The 20,540-nt window shown below is 38.7% G+C and overlaps 1 protein-coding gene across 4 annotated transcripts in view; it reads right to left on the bottom strand.

The window, feature by feature from the left end:
• Positions 1-20,540, bottom strand: part of PDZRN4 (PDZ domain containing ring finger 4) — a 352,510-nt gene that overhangs the window by 122,682 nt on the left and 209,288 nt on the right. The window contains exon 1 of one of the 4 annotated variants that reach the window (XM_032347827.1): positions 9,614-9,995. The exons of the other annotated variants lie outside the window; for them this stretch is intronic. Coding sequence (XP_032203718.1) covers positions 9,614-9,682 — 69 coding nt within the window. The 5' untranslated portion in view covers positions 9,683-9,995. Of the gene's footprint in view, positions 1-9,613; positions 9,996-20,540 lie in introns of those variants that run through there. 4 annotated transcript variants of the gene reach the window in all.

Raw genomic sequence — 20,540 nt, 5'->3', positions numbered from 1 at the left:
ACATTTTCTATTATTTAAGTTGACTTCAGACACTCTTTGATTGTATCCTTGGGGTGTACAATGGCCTGCAGTGAGGATGGCACTAAATCCACTCGGTTTTGCTTGGAGATGGAGACACTCAACTATCCTCATCCCATATTCTGCTTTAGCCAGTCTGTTCTTCCCACTTTCCCCTGAGTATGTCCTATTAGTCATATTCTGTGACTTTGCTTTTACAGTACCTCCTGGACACCAAACACACTGCCTTTGACTAAATGGACATACAATAATTAAGCTGAACTAAAAAATGAACTCCTAACCTAGGCCATTCAAAATAAGAACCATTGCTAAGCTGTTTTAATGAAGACCCTTAGGTTATCCTTACCTATACAGAACTGTCCTTTCTCTGCAATGTCCATGGTGCCAGGGTCACAAATTTCTACACTTGTTTTCTAATTGCTTCATGATAATACAACTTGAAGACTGGCCTCTTCTGCTTCTTTTGTCTCCTCTCTTGCTATCTGGCATAGTACTGAGCACAAAGCAGGTCCAGAGTAAGTACTTTGGTTATTCAATGAGAAATATTCTTTCCTGAACTTTCCCTTATTAAAAAAATTCATATCCAAATTCTACCATGATTCAATTACAGGAAAATTATGATCACTGATTATAATACTGGTCTTTCATCTGTGGATTTATTATTTTTTTAAAAAAACAACAGTAAGTATTTTAGAAATTCTCTTTGTTCACACATCCTTGAAAGAGTTGTGTTGTTTTAATAAAGGTACCTGAAACAGGTGCTTAAGAGGCTTGGGAGTGAGAGGTTAGTTCAGAAAAATCTAATTTCCACTAAGATGACAACAAGTTTCTAAAGAAGAATTTCTTACAGTATTTCTAAAAAGCTACATAAAGCATAAGTGTGTGGGGGGGGGAATGCTTCACTAGGACCCAAACAACCATAAAGAAAGATTTACAGCTTGTTACAGAATGGCACAAATTAGCAATTAGATGTTATATGTTGAAACACAGGAGAATATGGGGCTGCTACCTTTTAAGCTTTTTGTTGAAGGAAACAATGAACTTTTCATAATAACCCTTTTAAAGCTGTTATTCCACATTGAGATTGATAGAAGTAAAAAAGAAGAAATGAATACAGCTGGAAGGGAGATGGAGATGGGACAGGTTATATTGATGACTTTGGAAATGTTGCATTTATATATGAAAATCACAGCTGCACTTAAATTACTAGACTTCTAAATCTGAAGACAAAATTACTACCCCGTGATACCTAAATCCTCATGAGTCACAAGAAGACATTTATGAAGAGTTACACCTAAAATCCTTATAGTGTGTGCCTGAGGATGGATCATGGGAGAAAACAGTGTCTACAAAAGTGTTTGAGGCAGATCCTGTTCTGGGCACCCTGCTCACCTTTTCTCCATAAATTATAAATGTTTCCAAGACTGGGATCCTTCCCAGAGTCACAGTTCAGAGCTTCTTCTTGAGTACCTAGTGATTTAATTTTTGTGTTTTTCTTAATTTAATAAGATTGGGCACGTAGGTGAACTCAGTTGGTTGAGGGTCTGCCTTCAGCGTGGGTCATGATCCTGGAGTCCCAGGATCAAGCCCCAAGTCAGGCTCCCTGCTCAGTCGGAGCCAGCTTCTCCTTCTCCCCACCCTCACCCACTCATGTGTGTGTGTGTGTGTGCGTGTGTGTGTGTGTGTGCATGTGCGTGTGCGCTCTCTCTCTCTCTCTCTCACTCTTGCTCTATCTCAAATAAATAAAATCTTAAAAAAATAATTTAATAATATTAATTGGATACCTATTAAATGACTTGTGAAAATTCAATATATGAAAATCCACTTCTATAAAATGAATGTACCAGACAGTGATTAGCTGTCATGGAAGGATCTTTCCCTATCAATCTTTAGAAACAGCTCTTGTAAAGTTCAGGAACCACTGTTTGCCAAAGCTATGTGGCTCATTTGTTACTATCTAACATGACTGGAAGTAAATAACAAATGTGGTCATGTTAAGTAATTATGTAAATAAGATGATATATTTTAGAAATATTTTCAACAAAAATAGAAATTAAAGAATTTGTCAATCAGATTATCCTACTTAGCCAGTAAATTGAGTTGAAGAGTCAAACATCTCAGCCTATCTATTAGCTACATTTTCAGCAACATGTGCTTTTGCATATAACATAGAATCAGTAAAAATATTTTTCTACAGCATTCCATCTAAATAGAAAGGCAATTAGAGATGGTTGACCTTTTCCTGGGTCTAGATCAATTCACTAAGTGTGAGAGTATGGAGAAATTAAATGTAGACATTTTAATATGTGATATTCTGATCCTTTCAGTAGAGAAAGGCACTTCCTTACTAAAATTATCTACATTTATTATAATCATTAAAACTATTTACTTTTATAAGAGGCCTTTTGCACGTCAAAAACACTCTAACACTTAAGGTTTTCTTCAAAAGTCTTGGATAAGGTAGATTCTAGCTAACTGGACACGTTTTGTTTCTTAATCACTATATTATCATCACTATCTGAATAACATGACTCAATATGTAAAATCACTCAATCTTAGTTTTGAAAGTAAAAGTTAAAGATGACTTTCATTTTTAATATTCACAATATTAAGTAATTTTGTATATTTTTAAAAAGGCTAAGAAAATCTATACTCCAATGTTAGCAGGAACTCCATTTTTGATCATCTGCCTTATCTTAGAGAAACTTCTTGAGGGTGCAGCAGACCTCTACTTTGAAGCCATTGCTTACTGGATTTTGTTCACCTTTCTGTACTCCAGTGCTCTGTAATCATCATCACTGACCTCTGTCCAGGTTGGGCTCTCCAGGAAGCCAACTGAGAGTAAGATAGTGTGCTGCTGCCTTTGTGGAAGGGCAAAGAAGGCAGCAGGAGTGGGCAGAAGGAGAACTGAACTAGGATACAGGCCCAGTGACACTTGCAGGGAGCTCTAGAGCTGGAATTACATGCCCCCATACCCCCAAGAATGTTCCAATCCAGGCTAAGACGCCAGGCATTACACACCTGCATCAGTCTGTCCCTGGAGGGGGGCCTCCCGGGAGGGCAATAACCTTGGGTGAGGAGCTCTCTGCAGCTAAGATAGTCCCTGAAGGGGCTGACGGTTGAAGGTTTTCATTGACAGCACTCTGAGCAGCTGGGGTAACAAGTCCTTCTTGAGGAGGGATCCTGGTAGCACATGATGTGTTTTTAAATTCAAAGAGGCTGCAGTTCTCACACATTCTAGTGTATTTGACTACAGTGGCTGCTCCTTTCTAGAACTCTTTCCTCTTGGTTTCCCCTACAACTTTCCACTCAGTCTCCTTCTGGCCCTGTAACAATTTCACTTTTTCTCCTTTTCTTCTCCCTTTCCTGTTTCTCAATATTATGTCCTTGGCTCACAACTTTCCTTACTTTTGAGTTTTCTTTCACATTTTTCTGGATGATCTCATACAACACACATCTATATGCACCAAGTTTTTGTTGTGCACATTTCGCTGTGTGCCAGACATTTCTTAGGCAGCCCATAAAAGAAGCCAACAGCCTCCTCTTCTCCCGCTTCCCCAGGCCTCTCTTCCCTTCTGTCTTCTTTAGGTAAATTTCACTCAAACTACCCAGGCTCCTAAGCCAGAAACTTACTGAAATTTACTTCCTCATGGGTCCCAATCCTTTCCTCCCTTTTACATTCTTTCTACCACTAATTCACATTAGCAACAGCCTCTACACTGGTCTCCCCTGTAGTCTTGAACACCATCCTCATCTCAAACTCAGCTGTCCTGGGACCACACCACCACCAAGTCCACGTGCTTCCCTATCTTCAGAGTGATCTCTCTTTTGGAACAAAAAAGAAACAGAAAACCGGTCATGGGCTACTCTCTAGGGTCTGGTCTTGTGCTGGGAGCCTGTCTCCAGCTTTAGGTTTTAGTAACACAGAGTATAGTTCTCCGACTCCAAAGTCCATTCACACCTATCACCTATTTGCCACTTTCGTGACTCTTCCATATTTTCGGTTTCCTTTTTCTCTCTCCCCAACTCCCCAAGCCTCCCAGCAGGTTGAGCACCTCTGCCCTCCTCTAGCGGCCTGGCAACATCTCTCCTGATAGAAGGCTTCACTTACATTGCACAGGAAATCTCTGCTCATGCATCTTTGCTACACAGCGTGCATTTCTCAGAAACAAGGACAGTCACATTTGACTCTGCATTCCATGACAAACATCAGCATGTAGCACATACCAGGCAATCAAAACTTACTGAAAGTTTATTGAGCTGAACTGCGTGTCTAGAGTTTCAGGCACATGCTAGGTGGTTGACAAAAGCAAGATGCTATTATGGTGTATCTTCATTTGTTCTTCTGATAGTAAGGAACAGACATGTAAATAAATGAGATGTGGATGGATTTATTATAGGAAAGTTATTAGCACTGGAAAATGAGGCCACTCTGAGGACCTGTTTATTCTTTGTGCTTCTCTCTCTCTCATGCCCCAGGTGCTTTATTTCTTACATGTCTCTAATTCTCTTATACATCAGAGCCTCACAGACCCTCAAACTTCCCAACTTGCTTACAGTCTTCTCACTCTAAAATCCTTTCAGCCTAATCCCATTCCTAAGGCTTGTTTCCCAGCATAAATTTTTGAGACCAAAGTCACCTAATGGAATCCTCAACTTCATGCACCAGGTGACTGGCCCTGATTTCATTAACCCTTAGGCACGGGGTGGAGAGGAAGGCTGAGTTAGATATGGTCCTTCACCAGAAGCTTTGGGTAGGAAGTTTACTCTAAAGAGGCTGTGGATATATAAGACATCATGACCAACCCCAGTGAACATCTGCTGGTAGGTGAAGGTCAAAGGACAGATAAGCACCTGACCTGCCTTCAAGGAACTCATAATCCAGCCACAGGAATTGACTGTAATAGACTGATGAACATGAAATAGGAATCCCCCCAAAAGATAAAATGTTGCAAGAGTTCCAAGGTGGAAAGACACACACACACACACACACACACACACACACACACACACACACACCAGATAATTGCAAAGGGCTCTTGGCCTGAGGAGACATTTCAGCCAAAGAGGCAGGGTATGTACAACCAGTGATGGAAGAAAATAGTGGATATGGGGGGAGGGCCATGGAAGCTGAAGAAAAAGAACTGAGTTAAAAGGATCCAAGATGGAAAGATGACTTAAAAAGAAAAGCTCTTTTAGCTTTTTTAGACTCATCTGGGGATATTATAGATTGCATTTTGGGAAGACCAGTTAGAGAGAAAGATGGAAAGAAATCTAGGGAAGGCTCAAGAGGTCTCTGAATATACTGGAATAAGAAGTTTAACTTTGGGGCGCCTGGGTGGCTCAGTGGGGTAAGGCCTCTGCCTTCGGCTCGGGTCGTGATCCCAGGATCCTGGGATCGAGCCCCGCATCGGGCTCTCTTCTTGGCGGGGAGCCTGCTTCCTCCTCTCTCTCTGTCTGCCTCTCTGCCTACTTGTGATCTCTGTCTGTCAAGTGAATAAATAAAATCTTTTTTTTTTTTTTTAAAAAGAAGTTTAATTTTATTTTATAGTGCCCGGGAGCCACTGGGTATTATTCCTGCAACAGTAGTCAGGGTGGACTGGCACACTGACAAATTCTAAGTGGGAAAGTTCTTACCATGATATTAGAGAGAGTTAATAGAAGGGACTGTGGTTCTGGGAAGGCTGGAAGTGATACTGGGGAACGTGTAAAAGTAAAAGAATGAGAAAGTCACTGTGTGGATCAAGAAGACAGAAGTGCCCATTTTAATTTGGGGTTTTTGTGCTTTATTGATGGCAAGGACAGTGAGAACTTCACTGGTGTGTTAAGGAATGTGGGGCAAGGATGAATTTTGGGAAAAGAGGTTATGACCTTACGAGTTGTGTTTACATAGCATGTGACAAGAGACATTTCTGAGAGATACAGGACAGTCACAGAAAAGAGAGATTTAAGGAACTCATTGTAGGGTAAAAGAAACTTCCATATATTTAAAAATTATGGGAAGCAATCCTGTAACTCCCTATTGGGTTTTCTGTGAAGATAAAATAAGACAAGGCTTAGGAAAAAGTGCTTAGCACAGTGCTTAGAATAGAGTAAAGGCTCACTATCAGCCTCTGTCAATATTGTCATTGTTGTTACTTTCAGGGCAGGGTCTGTTTCAGTTCATGTTGCAAATTCATGGATGCAGGCTGCAGGGAGACCTTTGAGCTGTGCCACAATAGTCAAATGTATCAATCACCTCGGTGTCATGCAACAGTGTCCACTCAGACACTCAGGACACAGACGGGACAGCTAGCGCCATTCTCCTTGGGCTTTTCGTGAGACTGAAACAATTTCTTTTCTCTAATTTGCCAAGCGAGTAAGAGGAGAATCTTACATACCACATTAGAAGATCTTAATGAAATCTTATAAACAGTTCTGTGTTAACAGTATGAGATTTAAATATTTGCCCACAATTGAACAGGTTATTCAACAGCGGTTAACACCCCATTGATAATTTCTATTATTTAGCCACTCAAAAAGTTTCATTTGGTTCATGTATGAAAAATCAAACTAAGAAGTCAATAGATTTAGGTATTATCCTCCAACCTCACTCAGAAATAAATCTGTCACTAGCTCAGGAATGACTGACAAGCTATTGAAGCTCTCTTGGTCCAGGAGGGCTGTTTAATCAGATTAATAGGAAACAGGTAATTTGGTTCATGTCCACAGAAGGGCACTATTCAAATTACTCATTTATTAATTCTTTAGAGGTTAATAAATAACCTATTTTGGAAAAAAAATCACTGTAGATAACAATTATGTCCCAGGCTCATATAAAAGTTAATAGACGCATAAAGATGCATGAAAACTGCTCGGTGGGATTCCTGGATCTACCCAAACTCTAGATTCTTCCATCTGTGTTCATGCTGGAGCCTGATTGGCCCAACTCCAACTGAAAATAATTTTCTTGAAACGACATTCCCTCTCCTCTGCCAACTGAAAATCTCTGCTCTTCTACAGGAGCAAAAATTATCAAAAAAATACAAACTTGACCTCATTTCACACTGAAACACAGCATTCTGATCATTTCTCTAGACTCCTCAGTGAGCCCACATTTGCTTTTGTTTACTACGGTTATAAACCTGAAACTGTATTCTATGTGGCCCACGTTATCAGATTGCTAAATATAGAAAGAAAATGTGAAAAAGTTCAATCTCATAATGATTCCATTACAGAGAAATATATATTTTGTTCTTGGCCATGTGTTTAGGATTCACCATTAACCTTAAATATTCATGTGTCCTGGTAAACTTTAATTTGCCTTTGCTTTTAAGAAATAATAACAAAGGAAGCAAGAAGGTAGGTACCCTGAGGATTACAAGTCTATAAATAAATATGATGTGAAGAATCAGGTGGTAATGTTTGTGTGAGCTAATTCATCTTAATATACCAGCTAGAAACACTCAGGCTTCTAATCTCAAGTCACTTTTGTAAATAGTGTCCTTTCTTATGGGGGCAGCGGTGTGCCCTCCCGAACACCTGGTTAAGAACATACTCACTTTGATGTGTGCTCTGAGCTGCCTCTCCTCCAAATAAAAATAGAAACTAGTTTGCAGCACCACACGGGGCTCCAGTGTATATTATATGAGCCTATCACCGGTTTCCTTTGATATCTTATCTATTCCATTAACTCAATAAAATAGAACGCAAAGCTGGGGACGAACTGTAGGAGGGCTCCCCCTGGAAAACACATCCAAGACCTTTAAGCTGGGGTTTTAAGTTATCTAATAAAAGCCAGTTAAATGGAAGCTAATACTTCATTTTTCGCCCCCTTTATTAAAGATCATAAGTACTGCAACTCAGGAGTAGAGAAAATAAAATAAATATATGGAGGAGTACAGGTAGAGGCAATAAAGAGTATAGCTTATCTATTTTCTCAAGATTTAGGAAGCACTTAGAGGCAAAAGTCGCAGACAAGCATTTTAAAAATCCACAACAAAGACTCTCACTCCTTAACAAATACAGTACTCCTTCCTGGTTGCAGCAAGCCTGCTTGATTTCTTAGTAGAATGCAAACAGCTTAACCTAGGCATAATCAGGAAGAAGGTCACCCACGACGTCCACCATATTATACTTTTATATCAATTTAGTAATTCAGGGGAAAAAAGAATAGATTGATTAACCACTCCCCTGCTCTCCTACCACCCAAAGAAAATCAACACTAGAACTCAAACTCCCAACAAACCAAACTAAAGGAAAGTGTTCCACCTAGAGACTGTTTTCATGAGTCAAATGGATGAGAGCTTATCTAGGAAATGAATATTATGTTAGCCCATCCTTGCAAGTTTGTAGGGAAAAAATAAAGCAAAAGGTATTGCCCCTAGTGTAATTAACAATGTTAATCTTCTTTTTCCTCTCTACGGTGATAAAGGAGTCATTTTTATATTTAATTAATGCAGAGGATCATTTTGGAAACTGGCTAATGAGCCTCTGATCACATTACCATGAAAATGTGCATTAACATTGCAACTGAGGAGGCTGTTTCATGTGTAGCAAATCCACTTTGTAATTAGCCCACTGTGAAATGAATCACGTCAGGGGGAAATCTGAGGGAATCAGTAGGCAGTGGGCACTTGGCTACTGCTGTGCCCACAGACCACCAACATCCCAAACATTGTCTTTCATCAGCAATATTGTCTAAGAACAAAAGTAGCAGTTTCTCACATCTGGGACAAACTGCAAAAAGGAAGGAATAAACTTTATTTTGCCAAACAACAGATCTGGACCTCAGCATGCACCCCAGGGAAACCTGCTTAAATAAAATGGTGAATTAACAGAATCCTGTGAAAACTATGAAGGCGAGGGATCTAGTTTTTCTTATTTTTATTCTGAAAAACCCTCAGATATACATTAAAGGACAACTGAATTTTCACATTCTCCCTAAGACAAAAAAATATTGTAATAAGCTCCTGAAATTCATGTCTAGCACCAGAGAGACAAAAAATAAATAAATAAATAAATGAAAGGACCTAAGAACAAGTGATAAGAAAATCCCTTTATCTCCTTTTTAAGCCAAGACATACACATATTTTTTTCTCATATAATAAAAATACACCAGGTGATCCTCTTAACCCAAAGCAAAAATTCCTAATTAATCAAATAATTCCTCTGGCTAACAAGATTTGGCAAGAAACTTTTCCTGTCTATTCAAAATAACTGAGATCACAGACCTATAAAATCCCAACGTTAATGTAGCCACGATACGCTTGATTTTCAAATGTCAACACTATTCTAAAATGAAAGAGGTGTCTCAAAATATTACAGTGTTACTCCTTTGACTTGACTGACATCTTGGCAGGAGATACAAAAAATGTTAAAAAGAATCCCACAGGAAGTCATCTGAAGGGGGAGTGGCAAGGAAACCCGAAAACTGCCACCCAAAACCAAAATAAAAAGCCCCCAACCAGCAAGTCTGCTCTCAATTCTGAAATCTATTGAAAGAATAATAATAATAATAATAATAATAATAAAGCTAGCCACAATTCATTTACCATCTTTCCAGACAAACACAAAGCCTGGCTGCTGAGGTGCTGGCATCAGACCCTGCACTCACCTGGGAAACTTCATACAGCAGTTTGTAGTGTTCCTCTCTTTTCTGAAAAGTGCACAAATTGCAGCCCATTCTAAGAAGCAGAGGGAGAGAGCAAATCTTCTAATTTCCCCAGACCTGAAAGGCAAGTGAACTGAAAGGGAATCACCCTCCAGACTTGACTACTGTTTTTCATCAGTCACTTCAGCCCAGAAACACAGACAAACCGCTGTTAGCTGGAAGCACAAGCCAGGCTGGTGTGTGGCAGCATGCTCTTCTTCGCGTTCCCTAAGTATCTTGCACTCACGGATACACACACAGAGTTTCCAGTCAGTTCATGGCAACACTCCCCCTGTCTCTGCATCAGTGCACATGACTACACAGATTCCAGCTCATGAATATTAATAGTGCCTCATTGATTATTTATGACAGAACATGTTAGCAGGGAGGGGTGTCATAGCTGCTGCTGATGACAGATGAATATTCACTAATTAAGAAGCAAATGTAGTGTGGTTAAACAAAATTCACTTGTGTCAATACCATCTCTGTTTATTAAGGATACAGGGGGTGAGCATAGGGCATTTCAAAAAGGAACATACACTTAATTTCTCTGTTGATGTAAGGTTTTAATATGGGAATAAGAAATTCAGAAACAGAAATATACTTGGTTCACATCTCCATGTTTTGCAACAATTAAAAGAAATATTTTCAGTGTTAGTAAGTCTAGGGGAAGATGAATGGGAGCAATTATTTAAATTTACAAAATAAACGCAGAAGCAAAGGAGAATTTGGGGAGTAATGTGGGAAAGGAACAGAAGATGGGGGCTCTCATTCAGTTTTAATTCTGATCCTATAAAAAACACTGAATAGTTCATGTGTAAAGACCATTACCTACCAGAGAGGAAATAAAACATATTTTCTTAATCTAAATAAAGAACGTTTAGGTGAGTATGAAGAGATGATACTTGTACAGCTAATAAATATTTTAATTAGCTAATAAGGGCATATTTATTGAATATGAATTTGCAGCTCTATAATGCATGTGGATCTATATTTAAAAATCAGATAAATAGAATGCGTTTTCTGAGAAAAATTTCAAATGCTCATAGTATTTATGCTAATTTTATTAAAGTCATATATAATATTTCAGAGAGCTGACATTGGCAATATTTAAATTCTAATGTAATGCACAATGACTCCATTTATGATTCTATATTTAGAGTTCATAATGTACAAAGGTGAACACAGCTTAAAAACTCAGCTTAGATGTTTAGATAATAGAAGTAATGCATTTAATTTCACACTCTCACAAATACATATATTGTATTGCAAGCTGGCAATTTTTATCCTTTTAGATACAGAACAAACAGCTAAAGCAGATAATAAAAGAAAATTCCTTTTGTTCCTATCCTGACTTAACCACAAACTCTGCTAATTAAGAAGTATGTCCTTGTTCCAGCACATCTTTAAACTGGACAGGATAGCAGGTGGGTTCCAAAGCAAAAATAATTACTTGGAAACTGATGACTGTGGTTTGGAATCACATTGGATCTTGAAGATTTTTAATTGCTCATCACTTACGTAGAGCCACTTTTTGGGGTCTAATTTCCTAAAAGCGCTTTGTCAAATGTTTAGAATCGATAACAGGAAATGATTCTAATGAGTACTAATTGTTAACAAATTGGCTTTGCAACTAGTAACACCTCAACATCAGCAAGTCACAAAGAGATGAGCAATCATCTGCTGCTTATCGGTCGTTTCCCTTGGGATGTAATAATCCGATTTTCTGGGCCTAATTTCACCTAACAGCCTGGACGAAAGCCAAGCTGAGAGACCTACATGAAAGTGGCATCGTAATAGGGAATACTGCTTGTGACCAAAGTTCACCAGGACTTCCTGCAAATTCGAAACCACTTGTAGTAGCTATTAATTATTTTGATTCCATTATGGAAAGAAATGTTTTCAAGAAAGTATCTGAAAAGACCTTTTATGGGAATCAACGCTGGGGATGAGTGGGAACTATCTTCTGTAGGTGCAGTGGTAAAATATACCTATTTGATGCTTTGAAAAAATGTTAATTTTCTCTGAGTCTCTAGCGCCACTTCCAAGGAAGTGTTTTTATGCTGGAGTCGAACTCCTTAAAGTGAGCATTGCCTTTTTTTTTTTTTTTTTTTTTGAAGGATTCTGAACTGCTGAAGTGAAAGAGTTAATGATCTCCAGATGTTGAAATTCTGTGCTTTACAAGAAATTAGAATGCAGTAAGGCAAGGATGGTTCAGTCATCCATCAATGAAAGTGTCTGCTTCCTCTACTTATAAAACTTCTTTATGAGACAGGTTTTGAAAGCTAAGTAGGAAACCTAATTATTAAAGCTATTGCTGCTTATTGGAGCTTTCTTCTCAGGATATTTTGTAGTTAGCTTTTAAAGAAAAAAAATTATAACTTTCAAAAATATTTTCTTAGTCATCAGAAAGTAAAGAATGAGCATTCCACTGAAGTCAGCAATTTCAAACTGAAGTTACTCATTCATCCATTTGTCTTGGCTGTTTGTGTCTGTTCATTACTAGTGCCCCTGTTCTTTTGTTTCTATTTCAGGAAGCAAGGGCAGCTTCTCTAATCATTTGTCAAATGCTGCCCGTGGCCCATACACTCTGGAAGGATTCCATCTTCTGCTACTAATGGGCTCATTCCATTGAACTGAAGGGTGTTTAGAAAAAGGGAACACATATTCCAAAGTCCTCTAAATTTCATTAGAATACAAGGCTTTAGAAGTTCCAGTGACTAACCTGCAGAATCTTGTGTTGGAATGTAACGTCTGGAGTAGATAGGGGCAAATGAGTTAATTCAATGAATTTTGGAACATTGAAATAAAATAAAATAAAATAAAATAAAATTTAAAAAAAAAGAAAAAAAAGGGGTGCCTGGGCAGCTCGGTGGATTAAATCCTCTGCCTTTGACTCGGGTCATGATCCCAGGGTTCTGGGATTGAGTCCTGCATCAGGCTCTCTGCTCAGCAGGGAGACTGCTTCCCCCTCTCTCTCTGCCTGTCAAATAAATAAATAAAATCTTTAAAAAAAGAAAAAGAAAAAGAAAAAAACCCAATGTCTTAAAATTACAAATAGATTAGATACTGTCTCTGGTGGATAGTAATAATGTGGGAAAATATGGTTTAAAAATAAGCTGAGGGGTGCCTGGGTAACTCAGACAGGGGAGCATCCACCTCTTGATCTTGGGTCTTGGTCCCAGGGCCGTGAGTTCAAGCCCTGTGTTGGGTGTGGAGCCTACTTAAAAAATAAACAAATAACTAAATTAAATTAAATGCTGAAAAAAAAATAAAAATAAAAGTAAGCAGAGAATAGAGGACTATCTTTCCAAGTACCCATGCAAAAATACTCTCCAAAGTGCAAAAACATTTGTTGTGTATGTATTTCAAAATATACTTATTTATTTTTATTGCTTTTGATTGGTGTTAGTTTATTCTCCCAAAGAGCAATGGCTTGCAAAATTGGACATACTATTTTTAAGATGTATACTGGCCTATAAGAGGGTTAAATGGAGGTAGCTGAAAGGAAGGAATACAGAATTTATCCTGCTTCTCCTATATAAATGGTAACGCTGAATTAACTAGAGTAGATGAGAGGGAGTTTCTCCTTATAGAATTATTCCACTGAATAAATGAAGAAAGAATGATAGAACATGCTCATGCTGGAAATCCTTAATTAATGGATCTAGGTACTGAGAATTAATGGCTGCTAACATCACACACACACACACACACACACACACACACACACACACACACACACACAATCTGACAGAAGAAAATGAGACTACTCTTGAAAGAGCATTTCCCAAAGTGAGCAAATTAGAGGAAATTCAGAGAACAGGGAAGAATATTAAACTTTACTATGGAGATGTGATCAGCCAAATCCAGGCTGTGAGTAACCTGACATAGATAGATACATATACCCGTTTCTTAGAGGGAGAGGAAGACAGAAAGAGAGATATGATGGAGAGGAAGTCTGCAGATTAAAGGAAACTTTAATGACATTTTAATTTTTTTTTTATTTTTTTTTTTAAGATTTTATTTATTTATTTGACAGAGAGAGATCACAAGCAGGCAGAGAGGCAGGCAGAGAGAGAGGAGGACCCTGGGATCATGACCTGAGCCGAAGGCAGTGGCTTAACCCACTGAGCCACCCAGGCGCCCCTTTAATGACATTTTTAAAAAGGCATTACTAAACTACATTTTTTGGTATGTACATCATTTTGGGTGATAAAAATCCTGCCTTCTTTTTAGAAGATGCTTGGGTACTTCTGAGTTGGCACTTAGCTGCCGAACATTTTCTGAGGTTTAGTATCTTATATGCAATCACAAAGATGAAGAGCCGGAGGCTCAGAGACACAGCGACTTACCCAAGATCAGACTGAGTAAAGAGATCTGAACTCAGTTCTCCAAGGACAAATTCTGCGGTGGAATTCAATAGCTAAGTTGCTGAGCTCTCTCTCTTGCAGAGGAAGTTAGAGCCACATCAATACGCCCTTCCCTGATTCTGCCGACGAGGACACGGAAAGTAGTATTTCAAAGCAGTGAGGAGAAAGAGACCGAGAATGAGAGACTTTTAAGAAGATCTAGTCTAAAATAAGGGAAATGATTATTTCTGGTTTAAAAAAAAAAAAAACCACTTTATTATGGTTTAGATAAATAACTAAACTAAAATTAAACTTTATCAAATTAAACTTTTGACTTTTTTTAATAGGTCACAGCTAAATACCTTCCCTTACTAGTACACCTTGATAATGGATCACTGGGCACTGTCCTGGAGTGCACACTAGAGATGACCAACCCATCCCAATTTGCCCAGGACTCTTATGGCTTTACCTCTCCAAATTCTGTATCCCAGAGACCCTCAGCCATGGGCAAATGGGTCACTTGAGTACACGCTTCTGTTTTCAAACTCCAGCAAAGCTGAACGGCTGTGTAAATTTCCCCATCTTCCTATCTTTGCTACAGAGTGTACCTCAGGCCGCAGAAATCATTCTGTGGTCCAGCTGAAATGTTCTTTCCTCCCTGGCCTCATGAATTTGGAGAAGTGATCTCTTCACTACTGAACTTCTAAACCCTCAGTGGATTTTACCCACACCCATCTTGAGCTATGCATCATTTCCTACTTCACATTATTTTTATGTAGATGATTTACCCTTCAGGGTAGACTACAAGACCTGTGAGGGCAGTAGGACCTTAAGTCCCGGACAAACCACGATGAAGTGGTCAATTGCCCTTTGACCTCCCAGAACTCCTAGTGTGATGCTGCTCATGTTGAAGGTCTTCAGTAGAGGACTATTGAGTGAATGGATGTGATTAAACAGACCTGATTCCAGCAAAGTGACATAATTTTGCGTTTGTGTTTCTATACCTCATTGCTAGGTAAAATTTTTCCCCAGTAGGGCTGCTTCAAAAATATTAAGTCAAAGGACTGAAGAACCATAAGCATAAGATATTTAACTTGGTTTAATTCTAGACACATCAAATTGAGAGTTTATGAAGTAAAAATTCCTCTGACAGGTATGCAAATAAATGAGGTATGATCACATGTGTTTTATCAGTTATTTGTACATTTATGCATATATTTTATACGCACCTTTAAAGTTCTATTCTGTCCCACATATGAGTGAATTTATTGAATACACATGATAATTTATTGGGTGCTGATCATTTGCCTGGTAGTACAGGAATTCCAGGTGTCTCGAAAGACATCCTTTTATTTGATTTTCACAGTGTCTCTGAGGTAAATATGTCAGATATTATCCTTTGTTTTTAATAAAAAAATGATTAGGTGTTGAAATTGCCAATGCCAGGAGACCTAGAGCCTTTGCCCTTTGATTTCATCCAGTGTTTATTCATAACAATGTGCAATATCAACTACTCTCATGATTTTACAAAAACGCTCCCGCTTATAGCGTCCATGTGTCATCCACTTACTTGGTGATAGCTCAACATTTCAGTTTAGTGTATAACCCAGCATCCTTTTCACATTATTCTCACTACTTGACCTTGTTGATTTTGCATCTACAATTGTGGCTTGCAGAACTAAAAGTATTCTGCCCACTTATAAACTCCTAGGAACTGTCAAGTCAGTCGATGAGACTCCCATAGAAAGAAAAGGTATGGATCTCAAGGAAGATGACTAGGGTTTCCATTTGAGACCTGTCACTGTTGTCTGTATGGCTTTGCACACTGACATAATACACACCTTGCATGCTGATTCTAAAGATGAAATGCAATAGAATCAGGAAGAAGGGATTTATAAACTCAGAAATATTTTGTCCATATTGGTGTGCTGGTTCAGCATGGGTTCTAGGGGCAATTCGCTCTGGAAGTTCCAATTCCCCTAGTTTCTATCTGTGTGATATGGGGCAAGTTATTATTTTTGTTTATCTTCCCTGTTTCTTGGTTTCTCGTCTTTAAAATGAGGATACAATGGCACCTGCCAAATAATTACCACAAGGGATACAGTTGTTGTGATGATCTTCTGTGTCAGGTACATCTGGCACATCTTACATGCACAATAACATACTGGCTACTAGGAATCATACAAGTAGTATGATAATGGTAATGATGATTACTCCTGTAGACTTCTAGGTTATCTCTTTATAGTTTTTCAGTCATAATAAATATCTATTACATTATTTGAAATTCACTTGGTTGAAACTTTATAGTCCTATTCTGTCCACATCATTTGCTAGTGTATACTTATGTTGGTCATTCAAGAGCTCCTCAAAGGTTTTTTGTTTCCCAACCCTTTATGTAAAAGATGTCAGCACAGAAGTACCCATTATGTATGTAAATGGGATACACACACACTCTGTGTAAAGAATGTAATATATTCAGAGTAATAATCCCGATGTTCTTTTTATTTACTTTAATGGGTAATGTATAAATAATGTGGACATAAATGTGCAAGAAACCAATGATAGCATCTGAAGCAAGATTCATAGGAAGTAGGTAGTCCCATCTTATTTCTTTGAGGAACTTTAATGACTACTAATCTATCCCAGAATAATACTACCTTTCTTGATTTGGTCATCTATAGGCCAACTGGCCATACACATACATCATATTTTGGTAATGTCACACTGTTCAGTCACATCACAGTTATTTAGGGTTTCCTCAGAACACAACCATCACCATTTTCAGTTCTACAAAAGTAGTCTAGAAAATGATCAGTAGAGGTGCCTGGGTGGCTCAGTTGGTTAAGCATCTGCCTTGGACTCAGGTCATGATCCCAGGGTCCTGGGATCGAGTCCTGTATCAGGCTCCCTGCTTGTCGGGGAGTCTGCTTCTCCCTCTGCCTGCCACTCTCCCTACTTGCGTGCTCTCTCTCTGACAAATAGATAAATAAAATCTTCAAAAAAAATGTTCAGCCAGTATTTATTAAATGGTACTATGAGTAGAGCACGATGACAATTCCTAAATATTTTTGAAAATAAGAGCTAACACTTAGTATTTTTTCTATACTAGGCATTGTTCTAGCACCATACATTATTAATGTAATTGAGTCTTCCTATCAACCCTCTGGGGTAGGTATTATCAATGTCTCCTCCTAACATGGGTTGTAGATGGGTTACATGAGTAGTAAATTGAGGAACCAGGACTTAAACCAAGTGATCTGGATCCACTGTATAAACAGTCTTTTTTATTGCCTGTCACTCGGAGATAGTCATCATGATGACAAATTCCTAGATGGCTAGAAGAAGGCATTCTGGTGATGCCTGAAGCACAGTGAGATATAAGAATTTCCCTGAGGACAAGGAGTGAGTCTAAAATTAACTCCCAGGTTCCAAGTTGTGTCCTCAAGCATGGCTGCATAAAATAGATTGAATAAATCTAAGCAATTTCATAACTTTACTCCACTCCACTGGTGATGGGGTTTCTCAGCACTGAATATGTACCGATAACTGTAGAATATTTTTCTTTCTTAATATTTGTTATAGGAGGAAATATATGCATTGGTAGTAGGACAGTCATATCTCCATACTAAGGAATAATCATCAACAGTTACATAAGACAGGTAAATTTGGAGATTTTGAGAAAGGTGAAGGTATAGATTAGCTGATGACTCCCAAATTTAAATCTCTAGATTTCACTTCTCTCCTAAGCTTCAAACCTACTTATTCATGGACTACAACATTAATGTGCGGGCTAGGCATAGCACATTAAAGGCAACTTACCAAAACTTAAGTCATAATGCTCTTCCACCAAGACTGCTCTACATGTGCTCCCTTATCAAAGACTGGGCTGACTAGACACAGGAACTCAAGTCTGCCTTGCCTCTTCCCTTTCATCTAATGACTAAGCACAGTCATTTGGAATTGCTCAATCTCTCCTTTTTCCCTTCCCAGACCACTCTCCTGTGTTAGGTTAGTGTTTATTCTCTGATTTATCCTTCATTCACTCATGAATATTTAGCATTTAGAATAGTATAAGGAAGCAACTGTTGGGTTCTTTCTTTACTCTGTCTATAAACACACATTTACAAGCCCATTTTCCTGGCCCCTAGTCTATTACCTCTCTCTCTCTGTCTCTGTCTCTCTCCAACACAGAGACACAGAGGCATACACATTAGCAAAAGAGAACATAAAACAGAGTATTCCTGCTCTAGGTGCAGAGATCACAATTCTTCTAGCACCACTTTTTATGTCTTTTGGAATATTTCTCTTTCTCTCTCTCTCTCTCTTTCTTTTTCTCTCAAGGGTTTTAAGTAATCTCAACACCCAGCATAGGCCTCAAACTCACAACCCCAAGAACAAGTGTCACATGCTCTGTTGACAGAGCCAGCCAGGCACCCCTGTTTCTTTCTCTTTTGATCTTAACAGTCTCCAGACTCTACTTTTCTATCTGGTATTATGATACTTGATAGTTCCTCCCTCATTTTTGGACTTCACTCACCTATTTGGTCATTATGATGACATTCAAGATACATAAAGTCCCAGATCTCATGGAGAACACTTAGGTGAAAGAAAGCAGTAAATAAATAAATAGATCATTGTTGTATAAACTATCCAGGAAATAATAGGGATTATGTAGGGAATTAACACAGGGTGGTATGATAGAGAGTGATAACCAGCTCATCCTTCTTGGATATTCTAGGGCCTGGATTATCTATTCTTTCCTTGCACACTTATTTATATGCATATATAACCAAGTAAATATAAGGATAAATAAGACAGCTAAGTGGACAGCAAGCAAAGAGATGACATATTTTAACACACTGCTCAAGGTCTGAAGTTTTCTGCCATCTTCAGGGTCCTAGAAAATCACTTAACTATTGCGGTCTTGGTGTCTCCAGACACTCCCCATTCCATTGCCACGTTTTTCTATCACAGAAATGGCCCTAATGTAGTTGTCTGAAACACTGGCACTTACAAGTCAATATGTTTCTGTGAACTAATAATACAGAATGCCTGACGATATACGAATTCTGGTCTAGGACACCACCATCATCAGCATGAGCCCCTGAGTTCTTTTTGACTTTGAAGTCACCTAGGAGTGTCTTTGAACGTCACTCTAAAAAATTTTTCCTATCAACTTGAACAAGTTACACATCCTTTGTGTGCTTCCATTTCCTCACTGTGAAACTGGGACAGTCACAGTACCTACCACAGAGGGATTTTGAGAGCATGTGCTTTCCCTGGAGCCTGCTCCATGTAGACATTTAACGACTACTAACTAGTATTATTACAGCTTACAATACAGCATTGCTGAAGTGTCTAAATTCTGTTGTTGTGAAGATATTTTAAAAAGCAGGTAGCTATATGGCTGTTTTGCCTACATTTCTGCAAATGGCTGGATACTTTGAAACATCACATGTTCTCTGGTAAGGGCTGGGTTCCTCTAAGATAAAAAACAGTTGATATCATAGATACTTGTAGGCAGAAGGTGCAGAAAGAAATTTAATGGTTATAAGGGGTAGGAACTGGGCCAAGATGGTGACCCCCTGAGTTCGATCAACGTGTGTTGAGCAACTCCTATGCATCAGGCCCTGGGCCAGCCTCAAGAGTGGTACTTAACTAGGTGTGTGCATCTGAATCATTCAGGAAGCTCGTTTTCAAGTTACACATGGATAGACCCTGTTCCCACGGCTTCTGAGCCAGCAAATGAGGGGGTGAGGCCTGAGACTCTACATTTTCAAATAATCCACCGAAAACCTACAGAAATTCCTCCCTTTCTCTCTTCCAAATCGAGATGTAATATGTCAAACCCAACACTCCTCCCACCAGTTAAATTTCTGATATGGTTACTTATACAATTATCAAGATCCCTGAGTGTTTGTTACTCATTTTAGAAGGGAAGTAACATTTACAAAGCACATAGTACATCAAAAGTGCTGTAAGTCTCACACAGTTTTATGAACTCTATGTGGCTTTTTCACATACATGGAAACTCAGGCTCAGGATACTATGCAACTGGATCAATTTCTGTCATAGCTAAGGGGCAAAGTTGAGATTTAAATGGAAATGGGCTTAACTCTAAGACTCTGCCTTTTCTGAAAAGATATACTACTTCTTTCAGGAAGTAAGGCTGCAGGACCCACTTCATAAAGTACAGTGTCTTTAGTCCTGTGTCCCAGGAATGGAATTTGTGGTAGGGGCAGGATTGGATCAGAGTCATTGTCTCCTTCTGCAGTTCACCTGACATGTTTTACATAGAGGCTGTACTGGTGAGCAAATTTTTACTAGACCTGTGGGGAGGCTGATTTTTAGCTTCTGGGATCAGGTATGTGACTGAGCATGAAGAATCCAATATCCCTAGTGGGACAGTGAGTGGCCCAAGTTTCAGGTGTTGGTGCCAGGCAAAGAGAATTAAGTGACGGCTTACTGGATTCTATATTAATGAGACGACTTTCTTTAATGCACCATAATTGATCTGGGTAAAGGTATAAATACATCTA

Source organism: Mustela erminea, chromosome 6, assembly GCF_009829155.1.
Source record: "Mustela erminea isolate mMusErm1 chromosome 6, mMusErm1.Pri, whole genome shotgun sequence".
Classification (NCBI taxonomy): Eukaryota; Metazoa; Chordata; class Mammalia; order Carnivora; family Mustelidae; genus Mustela; species Mustela erminea.
The sequence above is the reverse complement of the archived record's forward strand: the minus strand, read 5'-3'. Positions and strand labels throughout refer to the sequence as shown.